This window comes from Stegodyphus dumicola, chromosome 9 (assembly GCF_044657685.1).
Source record: "Stegodyphus dumicola isolate Sdum_Otavi_A_Nest chromosome 9, ASM4465768v1".
NCBI lineage: Eukaryota > Metazoa > Arthropoda > Arachnida > Araneae > Eresidae > Stegodyphus > Stegodyphus dumicola.
In genome coordinates, this window is record NC_140776.1 from 154849598 (window position 1) to 154864032 (window position 14435).

Below are 14435 nucleotides of genomic sequence, written 5' to 3' on the forward strand. Positions count from 1 at the left end.
GTTACTCCTTAAGAAACAGAAGTGGGGTAAGTGTTAGAAGAATGTCAGTTGGAGTTAATTAAGCTATAATGCGATGAAACTTTGAAACCAAAATTTCATTTAGAATCCACTCCTGACTTCTTCAAAAAACATATATTGCCAAGCAGAAAATATAAAATTATCCTGTCCACTGTGAAAACAAAGACATCATTATTTGAAATTATATATGCTCATGAACAGCGTTTTTCAGAAATAAAATTACTAAAAGGTCAACCAAAAACAAGGTTCAGGCTTATAATTATGTTTAAATAAAATTATATATATTTTTTCTTTAAACATCTAAAAATGTAGTTACATTATATTTAATAGCATGGTACTCCTCTGAGACACTTCACGGCTATTTGGCCCTTCATTCCCCAAAAGTTGCTGATCTCTGGTTTATACTACGAAGAATCCAACCTTCATCAACCAGGCCAAGGCACTAAGCTCTTCTTTTCAATGAATAGTAACCGAGGTGCATAAAGGTGAACGCATCTTCATGAAGTTCAGTTTGTAACTAGGAGAAAACATCTATGATCAAAGTAACGTACTTTTATGGTAGTTTCGGACTTGACGAAAAAAAAGCATAAAGGTGCCTTCACTTTATAAAGCCCTCACCACTATAAAGTTCAATTTATAACTTAAAGAAACAACTTTCGTCGAGGCGCTAGTACCTTTATATAAAAGCATCTGTATTAGGAGACTTTGTGAAATCTCCCAGGAAGATACCAGCACCATTATGAAATTAATTTATAACATGGAGAAAGCAACTGTCATCGAGGTGTCGGCCCTTTATGCCAAAACATCTTTATAGAGGTTTCTGTCTTCGCGAACAATCACCGACTTGCATAACGTTATTGGCATCTTTAAATGACAAGGCGAACCTATAGCCACCGACGCCTCGGGAAATTTTCCGAGTTCCCTATAGTCTAATAAACTGTGTTTAAGAGACCAGTTTCCTTCTCCATATCTCGTTACATCACACCGAAAGATTCGCAGTGCTCTTCTCCATGGGAAGTCAATAATGTTGAGCTTGTTTAAGCCATTTATGGTAGTATTTTCCCTGTTGTAATCGGAGACGCATTTAACAATGTAAAGAATGGTTCGGCTTCCTGTTATTATACAGTAACAAATCATAGGTATCTAAAACTGCTGATACCGAATCAGTGAAAACGGCGATGACCAGGATAATCACCCACTACTATTTTCGAGAATTAAGATTCCAATCATGCTATTGTAAATTTACTGCGCCTTCTGGAGGGTAGCGTTTCCGTCTGTGGGCGGGGACTTTTCTTGCCTTAAGCGTCTCAGCTTGCATCCAAGCAAGTTATTATTTAGTATCGAGTTCCAGGCGTTATTTTTGCTAAAATTTAATGATAGGAGATCAAAAGAATTTTCTGATAAAATGTAGTTCAGTTTCATAAAGGCATAAAATGCCGGATAATTTTTATTAGGGCTCCGATAAGCTCCAACTAAGTATTGAAATTTATCTCAAAAATGAGAAGCACGCTCAGCACTAGCCGATCCCTTGTTATATCATCTTGAAATCAATTAATGCAAACGAAATTGTGGAAATCAATGAAACTTACTTAAAAGAAAGAAACGAAATGAAAAAGAAGAATGGGCTGGGAGGGCAAGGTCGTGTTCTTTCCTGATAAAGTTTCTTTGGAGGATTCTGTCTAGAAATTAGAAAATGTTCCTCACTGCTGTTCCAGATCATTCGGTTTCATCTAGTACGAGCAAAAGTCGGAAATTTGTGAGATGGAGACACCACCAAACAAATAACTCTTCAAGCAGGCTTGTGAGCAATACATTGCGCACACAAAACAGCATACTTCAGTCAAGACCGACTGATACGCACTATATACATACATTTGGTGACACGTTTTAGAAATTTTATTATTAACGTATTTAAAAATACTGGATTCTTTAACAGAATATCAGTATTAAATAGAATGAGAAATTACTTCAAATTACTAAAGTACACTCTACCAACGTAGTAGCAAAGCAGTTAAAGCTAACTATGCAGCTCAAGATTATAGATTAAGCAGCGATATAGAGAAGAGTTAAGAGTTTGCCTTTTAATACAAATCTCTACACAACTGTTATGGTTTATTTGTATATACTAAAACCAAAACGAAGCCAACCCCCCCCAAAAAAGTACGCAAATGAAATTTTAGGAAAAGGCTAGATCTTAGAATAATCCAGAGGGAGGACTAATATGAAAAAGATATTAATATATTTGAATCCACAGTGGTCCTGGTAAAGTTGTTCTTTTCTTTACACACAGCAGCCAATGTTTCTGGATATATCGGAAGAAAGTAATGAAAACCTCATCTACGATGTTTCTCAATACATTTATTATTACAGCATTTTTGAAGACTGCTGCAAACTTTCTTTGAAGCAAAATTTTGCACGGAAAACAAAAGAAATCATATAAACATGAATTATGGCGATCAATGTGAAAGGTACTGAAAAGCGGTGCTGTGTTTACAGTCAATTGCCCCCGCAAGGTCAACACTGAATCGCCTGACGCAAATGTTTCAAAATCTCAATATAAAAGTTATGGTTTGTGATCTGCCCTTGAGGCAGAAAATCATAGTCCCTACATATTTTGCGTCAATAAATGAGATCAATATTTCCATGGTTGCAGGTTTATTTTCTTCAAGGTTGGTGAACCATGACTTAACAATTCGCCACTTTGTTTGAAGACCGTATCTAAAGAAATAATTTTCATCTTTCCTAATAATGCCGAAAATGAGTGTGGGATAATTACTGATGTTTATTATTTCGACAATGACTCTTCTGGCTAACTTCTATACTTCTGCTGGCGTGCCATCACATGTAAGAGACAATTTTTGCATTAAGCTGTTGTTACGCCTCACAAAATCTGGTAACAGACATCCTTAAATACATTACATTACAAATGTACTGTAATCTTAAGCTGCTTACAGAACATCTGATATGATGCACACAATAATACAAAAGTCTTAATATAAGTGGTCGAGTAGTTATATTTGCTGAATATTAGAAGTTCCACCTGGGTTTGAACCCAGGTGAACGGAAAAAGGCCTGCATGTTTAATTTTCGGGTTTTCCCTATGTGTAACATGAATACGAGCCAGTTTCCTTTAAAAATTCCTCTGCGGTGCCTCCTCTCAGGCATATAGCATTCTTGTGCTTTGCCATATGTAAATAAACTTACCCTTAAAATACGATCCTATACACATTTCACATTTTCTGTGGCATGTCTAACCGAAAGCAGACTTGATCGTTGATCTTCTATTGACACTCTCTCCTTTCAAAACCTCTTATGCCATACTTTTTCCTTTCTTGCTTATTTCAATAAATCTATGAGGGTTACCGCAGAAGGAATGGCTTAAGAATGGTTTGAAAGAAACTAGACTTTATTCACATTACACAAGATAGATTCCCATGCAGCCAGGCCTTTCCCCGGGATTTGAACCCAGATCGAATTACAAATATTCAGGTTTTCTCTACCAGGTCAATCGCTTGTGGGGCCTTTATGCTATTCGAACAAACGGCTTTTCAATAACCCTAGCTCCTCACCAGCTTGTTGCATTATGTTCCATGCTTCTAAGTGTTTTGTCTAGTTTTACAGAACTTCAAAGTCTCTTTCCCAAATCCGCATCCTAACGCAGCAATATCACGACCTCTGAGTCTAGTAGAGGCAGGTGTCGAATGGGTCTACGTGATATCACATTTTACATACATTCATATTCATCAGGTGATTAAAGAACCGCAAGTTTAAATGTTTCAACATCATAGTCTGAGGATTTAAAATCCTTCCCTGGAGCTTTTCTGCGAAGAGTAATATTTAATTTTTTGTTGTGGATAGTCATTGCTAACAGAAGCCAATCAGCTACCTTCTCTAACATTAGCAACAAATCTTGAGGTAATTCTACGTCTAAAAATTTTGCAGTATTACTTATAATATAGACGCGAACTATTCTGATGTAAATGGTATAATCAGTGGTTCTCAACCTTTTCGGCCCCCTGCACCCCTTCCATTGCCAGATCATACACTCTCCTTTCCAAAATTCTCAAAATACCTAAATAAATTCATTTAAATTTAGATTATTTTTGAACTCGTTCTATAAACTAAACAATAAAAGTGTAGAAAATGTTGATAAATAACAAAATTTGAATAAAAGTTATTTTACATTTATAAATTAAAATTAAACACTTAACAGATAAATAAAAGGTTGACAGCATTCCCCGGTGAAGCTTTGCAATTCCCTCCCCCCCAGAAAAGAATTCTCCTTGGTTGAGAACCCCTGATATTTCACGATAGACAATATTCGGAAACCGACTACTTATTAGGCGGTGATAGGGTTTTCCCAGGTGCCCAAGAAAACTGAACTTCGTTCACGAAGCCGAACCCCTCATATAGTTTGCCAGGAATTCTTCCCACTTGCGTTCTGTGGTATAAATAATTATACTGAGCCGTTTCTTTTAAGATTTTGTAACTGAATCTGAACAACAACACAATTACATAAATAGATACAAAATTTTCTGGTGAGATATACTTCTGAAAGAAAGAAAATTTTTCTAGCCTCTTTTTCCTAATATGATCTTGTACGTCGATACACTTTTCACATCGTTTAATGAGCAACACTATGCGCTAAAAACGTAATCTGAAGATATGTCCTCAAAATGATCTCTTCATTATCATTAAATCTCTTTCGACTTCTGATTGGAGAATAGAATAGGTAATAATCACTTGTAGCTAAATGTGGGCACCAAGGAAAGTTCTCAAACTCCTTAAACACAAATTGTTGTCCTTGAATTGCTGAAAGAATTTGGGGACTTTATAAATCTGATTTTTTTTTACTTTTTTTGTTTTTGTAAATAAAATTTTGATTTTAAAAAAGTTTAATTTTGGCAAAAATTTAAACAAAAACAAGTGCATTCGGCGCTCATGCAATTTCAGTGTGAGACCACTGGTTTCAAACATGATTCTTTTGATATAACCAAATACAAATGTTGCTAAATTTGTAGACAGACTGTTCCAGGTTTTGATCTTGAAGATTACATGAGAAACTTTGTCCCCATCCCCTTTAGAATTTCTCTGAAATAACAGCAAAAGGCCAAGATATTGCTTCCGAGTTGTTTTCAGGCACATCAGTACAGTACATGCAGGTCTAAACAGAAATTGCTCAGCTAGATATGGCTATTAGAATTTAATATAGTTATGCAGAATATATATATACTAGAAAGCCTGGCGGTCATATGAAATGACCGCTGTTCTAGATACCATAAATTGTGATTAAAATGATTTGTGCAAAGGTGTCTGCTAATTCCAACTAAATTAATTTGAATTAGTTTATTTACTGCAAATGAATTTTTGTTTAAAATGCAAAGTGTAAATACTTGATCCCACTCTGGCAAGAATACTAAATAACAAATATCCTCGTGAGATTCCGTGGAATAAAGATATAATTACAGTTTTAAACCATTTCAAAAACAGATGATTGTCAATGCAAACAAATGTTCACATTTCCCCTTACATGTTCAATTTCCGTTCAGCTGAAAATTCAGTTTAAAATGCAAAAACAGATTTAATAATTTTAAAGAAAAATGCATTTATAGGCAACATTGTATTTCATATCTAGTTTTGGCAACAATAAAAGAAAATTCTGAACATGGATTTGAAAACCAAATCTATGAGAAACCATTGGCTAGTACAGTTACGCAAGCAAGCAAGCAACCAATAAACTATCGGCGACAAATACTTAAGCTACATATATATAAGATACGAGGGCTGTTTTTTAAGTAAGGGCCGTTTGAAAATAAAAACCAAACAAAATTTTCAAAAACCAAATTTATTTTCAGATTCTACAAACATTTCTCTATTTTTCAACATAGCTTCATAGAAACTTGCTGTCTGCTCTGATAACCAAGAGGTCACGGTCGTTTTCACATCCTAGACTAGACACTTAATTGAAATTCGTTTGAAAGTGCTTATGGTGAAGCATCTGTTCTCAAGAATTTTTGCTACATCTGAAGCCACCATACCATCAGTCATCACAGATGGGAAACAACAGTGGGACTCATCATAGATGTTGTGGCAGCCAGCTTTAAAGTCTAACCCCAGTTACACACTTTGTCTTCGTTCATGGCAGTAGCTCCATAAACTTCACAAATCTGCTAGTGAATGTCTGCAGTAGACAGGTTTCTTGCCGACAGCTGCAACTGGATGATTTGATAATCTTAAGCATTTTAAAGGCAAAAAAAATTTTAAAGGATAATCTTAAGCATTTTTAAGCAAGTTACCTACACAGCTGCAACTGCCACAGTTGTTTCCAAGGGATGTCGGAACACGATGCAAGCACTCATTGCCACCTGTGCAACACATATTAGGGTATACAACAAAACAGTACTTACTTTAAAAACATGCTTTGTATAAAATTATGATAAAATAACTTTAATTTGTAATAGCTTTTACTGTATTAGAAATCCCCTTACATTACAGGATACTTTTTTTTTTTTTTTTTCTATTTAAGTGGTTTGGATTTAAATATAAAGAAATTATGTGTCGATTTTACATAATATTAGTATTAGCAGTTCCTAAATCTTATGCAGCCTGGGAAATTGATAACAACAATATTCAAAAGTCTCTTTTATAAATAAATTAATTAATTAAAAGAAATGCAACACATACTCTAAACATTCAAATCTTCATTTTAATAATTTCACAGAACTTTTCATACAGATAATATTATTTCAGTGATATCAGACTAAAGTAAATCTTATAGCAAATGATTGCATAATATTTCGATAAATGGGAACATGCAAAACATCACAAAGAAATATGAAGTAGAAAATACTTCACAGATTGCAAGGACCACTTAAATTTCATATTAATGAAATAGTTCAAATAAAACTCTGGAGAATGGAGTGAACTGTCCACTTTCTTCTAATATAATACTTTTTCTATCAAAGATTTTTAACTCAAAACAAAAACATGTTAATTATTGCTTTACTAAAGGTGCAAATATAACAATAACTGAAATGTCATTCTGAATATTTACTCAGCACATACAACTGCAATCATTTTATAACATTCCATACACATATAACATACAGATCACTCATGTTAAAGTGTATTTTTAATACAAGATTCAATAGCACAGGTTCCAGTATTTTACTGAAATTATCAAACATAAATTATGTAAGATTTTCTTACACTGCCTGATAGAATAATAATAATAATAATAATAAACAGTTAAATTTAATAGCTGCACCACAGAACACAATTTTAAGCCAAAATGCAAGAGAATGTTTAAAAGCTGCTTCAGTTTACATGTATATAAAATACAAACAAAAGCCTTTGTATGCTTTAATTGTGCATATTGCACAAAAAACATATCTTCCATTATAAATTAACTATGACTAGATTAACAAATGATTAACAACTCTTACTAGGAAACAAATTAAATGTTCGGAATGTTAACTGACTGACTTCTTTCAATCTAGTTATCATAAAGAAATACATATTTACAATTTTGTTATTAAATGGAACACAGAGCATATTATTAACATTACATAAAATTTATAAGGCATTATCATTTGCTAAACTTTGCAACATAAGGCTATAGGCTTTAAAAACACACACAAATATTTAAGAAGTTATTACAAAAAGTAAATTAAAACTGAATACATTATAAATATATTACAAAAAGGAAAAAATAACATCTGTTTTAATGAAAATGACTTGGTAAAACATGCATATTTGTCAGAAAGAATTTACTTCAAAAACCACATGCTTAAAATATAGAATACATATATAGAAACAAATAATTTTTTAAAAAAGAAAATTTTCATATATTTACATATATGTATATATATTTTACTTAATGTATTTTTATTGATTTTGAAATATATATTATAAAATGGATCGTGTATTATGCATTATATATGTTAACGTACTTTATTTTTTCAAAACTATTTTATTACTTTTTTCTTTGTATATACGTATATATACAAAAAGTATTAATGTTTTCTTTGTATTTATACATATACACACACAAAAAAAGGCAACAAAATATTCAGTTTTGAAAATAATAAAATACATTAATATGTATAACAAATAATATACAATCCATTTTAGAATAGAATATATATTTCAAAACCAATAAAAGTGCATTAAGCAAAACACATACAATTGTAAAACATATTAAACTGCACAATAAAATGCTCATTTCAAATGAAAGATTATACGTATAAGACTCATTCAAAATAAATACAAAATATATTTATAACATCACATCATTTTTATTCCTTACAATAAAAGAATTTAAAGGAATAGCCATTTCAATTTTTGGCAACCACAAAACAAATTATTCATATCTGAAAATAGTACCATCTATGAAAGTAACATTTAAAACATCTCTGATGGCAGTGGCACTTCTTCGTAAGCATTTTATAAGATTAAAAAAATTGAAACATTTAAATTGCATTCTGGAATGTCATATATATATAACACACATCTATAAAATGTGAAAATGTTCTAACAAATTTTTACATTCACCATTGAGACTTAATACACACATTTCTTCCAATCAAAATGTGTACCATGCTTACTAATTAGGCAAATACAGGAATACACACAAAAAGAAACATTGATAAATATACTTGCATTGTTGATTAAGAAAATGATATTTCACATTCAAAAATTACTTACAGAAAAGTAGTCTTATACAAAACCATATAAGCTTCAGTCTGGAATGCAATATACAGATCTTTGCACTTTTTCAGGAAAACAGTAAAGTTTGAAACAAAAATTACAAATATAAAACTTAATATAACAGATTTACTAACATAGAAACATAAATGCACTAATTTTATAACTGCTTCTCATGGTTCCTAAAAAAGTATTCATGGTAACAAATAATTGAATACACACTAGTACACATATGAAGGATATTGACATAATAAAGTATGCTTTCAATTACATGTTTTACGAGGATTTAAGAACTCACAAATTCAATTAACAATAATTAAATATAGAAGGATATATTTCACAAAGACTAACATCAACATGTAAACAACAATCTACATATTATCAGCATCATGATTCAATATCAGATTTGCAACCAAAATTCTGCAGGACTATGGTAATCAACATGAAATAAATAATAAAACGCAATGTAAAAAATACAACATTATCACTGGGCTGACAAAGTAATTATAATTTCCTTAAATCTTCTTATCAGAATCTAAAATTCATGCAGAATAATTTTAATTGCCAAATATATATATATATGATATGATAGAATAGTTCATTAGTTTTAATAATCGAGTAAAAATATTAAAAAGTTTAAGAAAAATAAATAGCCAATACATATTGTAAAAAACTTTGATCAAAAAATTAAAAAAGATATTTGGCATATTTAAGGGGTTCATGTTTTAATGCACATAAATTGTATATAGTAACAAATAAACTTTTCAACATCATAATCTGAAATGTACATGTGCAGCAGACAATGTACATGCAACAATGTTAAACAACTATCGTTACACACTGCTCTTGCATTAATCAAACATGACGGCTTTCTTTCTAAAGCTTAGCAATGCTGGTTAGAGGCAGTATTTTCTACTCAGTTGGGGTTTGTGCCTCCACTGCTGAGGAGGTTTTCTTTACAATCCACACTTCATTTCTTCTATTGAATGGTTTAAAAGGGGGGTCGTATCCAGCACGGTGGTATTCAGAAAGATCCACATCATCTGGATTTTCCAGCTTTGACTTCAGAGCTTCAAATTCACGTTTCCAATCAACATCTTTGGCCATACCACCAAAAGTTCTGAAAGTATAATATATTGAATTAGGTTTAAGTATAAATGTAATTTTATGAAGAAATAAGAACCCCAAAGGAAACTATAAAAGCAAATATCATGCAACTATATTATTAAAATTTCAAATGAAGATTAAAATTTGAAAGACATTACATATTCCAAAATCCGCCCTTCAGGGCATGAGGAGAATTAAGAATATATAAACTATATGAAGATACTTCATGATATTACATATGTTACATATGTCCACTGATTTCAAGGGTTACTGGAAGGGACTTGTGAAATACAGTTCTCTCTTTAATGAGTAAACATTCTGCTTAGCCTTTTCTGGCTATCCAATGATGAACTAACGTCAAGCCTCTTGAAATTCGCAGTTTCAGGCAAAATATATGTATTTTTTTTTTCTTTTCCCCCTTTTCTGTCTAATTTGATATTTTATTTAAACATTCATCGCTTCCATATATGTTGTACATGCAAGTCCAAAATTCAGAATAAGGCCTTACACAAGTAAATGTCATAATAGGTAAAACAAACTATTAATGCTTCACTAACATTTCATTTGAGTGACTATAGGAAAACAAGTGATGGCTATCTGCATAAAGCAAATTGGTTAGTATTTACATAATAACCTAAGACAAACAATAAAACCAGCCCATTCATTGTTTTTTTTTTCTTTTTTTGATGGTGGATCATAATATACTTCTTAAATAAATTTACGTAATCTATATTAATCTAACTAATACACAAGTATAAATAACTCTGGCTTTACAAGAGAAGTGCAATCAAGGAAGTTTAATCAACAGAGTACTTAGGCTACCTCCACATCATCAAAAAATTTAAAAAAAAAAAAAAATACATCAAAAGAAGGGTTCATCTAATAGGGTAAAAATCTTGAAAGGCAAAATAAAAATTATAGCTTAAAGAAAAATGTCTTCCGCATGAGAAAAAAGGTAAAAACTCAAAGAAGTCTTTTTAATTAAACTTTCTATCGAAACATAAGGACCAGAATTAATTTAGAAGGGGTAATCATAATTCAAAAATTTTTTTAAAAAATTTAAAAGTCTGCAAAGGAACTCCTTGATTTTTGATTTAAAATGAAAACTAAAAGTAACAAGAAATGTGGAGACAGGATAAGTGCTTTTATTGAGGAAATCCATCAGACTTTGAATACATGTATGTGACAACTCTGCAAGTTGGGCTCATACTTGCAATATATTTCGAGTGTCTAAATTATGAGCTAAAAACGGGAAGCCCATAATAGTAAGAGGTAGGAGTCAAGGTCCGCTTCCATAGAGAGATACTACATCCAAGGAAAGTACATGCATAAATTACCCCCTCCAAAAAGGGGAAAGAGAGGCAGAAAGGTAACAACAAATAATAATGAGAACCCCCCCCCCTCTTTTCAACATAATAGTGAAAGAGAGCCTTGAATTTTTTTTAGGGGATTGTACCACCCAGTAGGGCGGTATATATAATAGTATATATAAAGGTGAAAGACATTTTTTTAGCTCTTTAGTGTTTGAATCAAGTTGCATAAGAAATGGTATTATGCATGAGTTTTATATCAGTGTGAAGCCCACCATGAATGGAACAAAATAATGCAAGTTTTGAAAGCGTACATCAAGGCAGTCAAAAGTTATTTAAATTAGAAATCCACGAATTTGTGTTATAACTTCAACAATTATAACAGTATTTATTTATTAAACAGCATATAAAAGACTATATGCAAATCTTTACAGCAATACTTTCTGCTTATTTTTATATTAAAATATAATAATTTTTATATAGACTGATAGAGCTGAATTTTTTTTATAGTCATGTAGGTTTTATGTAAAACATATTTTATTCTGTGTAAAATATTATCCAAAATATTGCATTTTTTCAATTTTCTTATTTAAAATAAATAGAAAGCCATTGTTTCAAACTCAAATAGGAGATTTTGCAAAAGCACATGCTAAAACTTTTTTTTTTTTTTTTTTTTGTTCTGTAAGAAATTGACTTAAAATTATTAAACTGTATTTTAATTTTTCAATAATAATATAATTTAAAAGGAACTAAACAATTAATTACTTTTTACCCTAGATATAAACAAAGATATAAATAATTATTTTGTTTTTAGATATAAACAAAATAATTGCATTAATATTGATAATCCTTTTTATTTATTACAGTTATAAAGTGTAATATATAAAAGGCAAAGATCCATTATAACTAAAATATCTTTATTTTATACTAAATTATTTACAGAACTCTTTTTATAATATTACTTAATTTAATATTAAGACTTATTTTATAACTACTTCTTTAACGCAACATGTCAAAATCATCAAACAACTCATCACTAAATAATTCTAACTCCACTATTCATTAATTCAAGTGTTCATCCCCCATCATCATCTGCATTATCTGCAATTGCTACAGAACAAAATGATAATCTAACTACATTAGATTCGAATGATGAAAGACTAAAGAAAATTCAAAATGCTTACGATAATTGCATTGCTCTTTTATAGAGTGATAACAAACATAAGAGATATCTTTCTAAAGAAACTTGTAAAAAAATTAAATGAATTGTCAACTTCCTCAAAGACTGTACACTGGATAACACCTCAATTAGACCAATGGGACCAACAATACTTAATCTTCATGGTGCTACATCTGAACCAACATCAGTAACGTTAAATGATGCATCAACATCTCCAATAAGTACTCCAACCTTGCAGCCAATTTTTGACCCCCTAATATCATGGCAAAAGCCAATATACATCCAAGGAAAACACAGGATGATCGAGTACATAATTACTCCTCTCTTCATGAAAAAACAAGATCATTTAATCTGTTTATTGACAATATAGGATATCAACCAAATTTCAGTTATAAACAAGTAGAATCAAACGACGTTCTTCAAGTGAATGGAGAAGAACTTTATTCAAAAAATCCTGAGTGCTTTATCTCCTAACTTGTCAACGTCTCCACTATGTACCTATGAAGGTTTACTTGATCTGGTAAAATTTAAATAGCCCAAAATCCCCAACAGACGTGAAACATATTATTGCTATGTCTGAAAGTAACTACAATATCAGACAAAGGTTTAAATAAGCCTCTTATTTAAAAAGAATTTAGAACATAAAGGAATGTTCTGATGCTAACAAAATCAATTACAGCTCACGGTGACATAATTAAACAAGAACAGTCAAATTATACAATTTAATTTAATCTGGCTCAGTAACTCTATCACATGCGGAAATAGAAATGGGAAATTATAGTAAGGGCTGAAATCATAAACAATTGGGTAATTTACATAATAATAACTGCACATATCTTTGAAGAATAATTTTCTTTATGTATTCAATTTCTTTCTTCAACATGTTTCCTTTTCATTTTAGAATTTTTGAATTTAATTAAGGATTTCTGTTAATCTAAAAAATACTAAATGCATTTAGAATGTATAGAAAAAGTGGCTAATTTTATTTCTTTAGTAATATGAACATACAGAAGAAATATGAAATATATATGGTAAAAGCCGGTTATACAGCTGATGTGGAAGAATTTTTAGAATTTAGAGCAGGCATTGGAAGCAGAATTTAGGATCTACAGAGATTGCATCAGGTGGGGAAATGCCTAGTGCCAGCTATGTGTATGAAGCATTACGACATATTAGATGAATCTTTTAAATTGTATGTTTTCAATTTCTTTATTAATAAAAAAAAAAAAATCCCTTTCTATAATGTCTGCCCATGTGTTAAAGATTAGGAGCATTTTTGATATTTTCCGTGCTTGTGCCTAGTAAAAAATAGAGAAAATAAAGTAAACATGTTAAGATTCTAGTATCAGAAGTAGAACATTCAAATATTATGTTTTCATTGTTCTTCCAGACTTCTCCAAAAAGTAAGAAATTCTTTGCACGCCTTCTGTAAAATATATCCATTACGTGTTGATACCATGGACACATTTTTCATTTTGACACACATTTCTCGAAACTTCTATAATCGTGAGTCTATAAATCTTGTCTTCAAATCCGTCTAAACTTTTCAAGCTGCAATGTCCAAAATCCTAAAGAAAAATTATCCCTACCAATTCTGTAACAGGAAAAAGATAGAAATATTTTGGAAAAAAAAAAAAAAAAAGGGGGAGGGGGAAAGTGTAAAATTAATTTTATATAGAAAACTGATGCATATTCTGAGAAAATTACATGGGAAAATCTCTTACTACGAAAAAATCAAAAAGAAGACATCTTTAATTAATTATATAGCTAATTTTGCTTTTGCTAAGAGCTGTTTCATAAATTGTGCTTCATAGTATTATACCTTGTTTATTTTGCACATTCAAAATAGTGTATAATAAGTTTCCAAAATGAAACTTTATAATATAATAGAGAAAAATAAAAATGTTTTATTTTAATATTATTTTTTAAATATAATTTCAGTATATTACCATTATTTTAATGAAATTTATAAATGTTACGATATTTAAAAAAAATCATCGAAAAATTCTCAGATCTCGGAATTACCGTTTAATAAAAGAATTCACATCCCCAAAAGCGAAAAGTTGTTTAAGAGCTCTTTATTAGAAAAAATGAATTTCAAAATGCTCATGTTT

General features: G+C 30.7%; 1 protein-coding gene across 1 annotated transcript in view; it reads right to left on the reverse strand.

The window, feature by feature from the left end:
* Positions 1–6704: 6704 nt before the first annotated feature.
* LOC146995518 (heme-binding protein 1-like) overlaps positions 6705–14435 on the reverse strand; it is a 31242-nt gene continuing 23511 nt past the window's right edge. Inside the window, exon 5 of the mRNA XM_085824260.1 lies at positions 6705–9844. Within this exon, the coding sequence (XP_085680386.1) occupies positions 9637–9844 (208 nt within the window). The 3' untranslated portion in view covers positions 6705–9636. The remainder of the gene's footprint in view (positions 9845–14435) is intronic.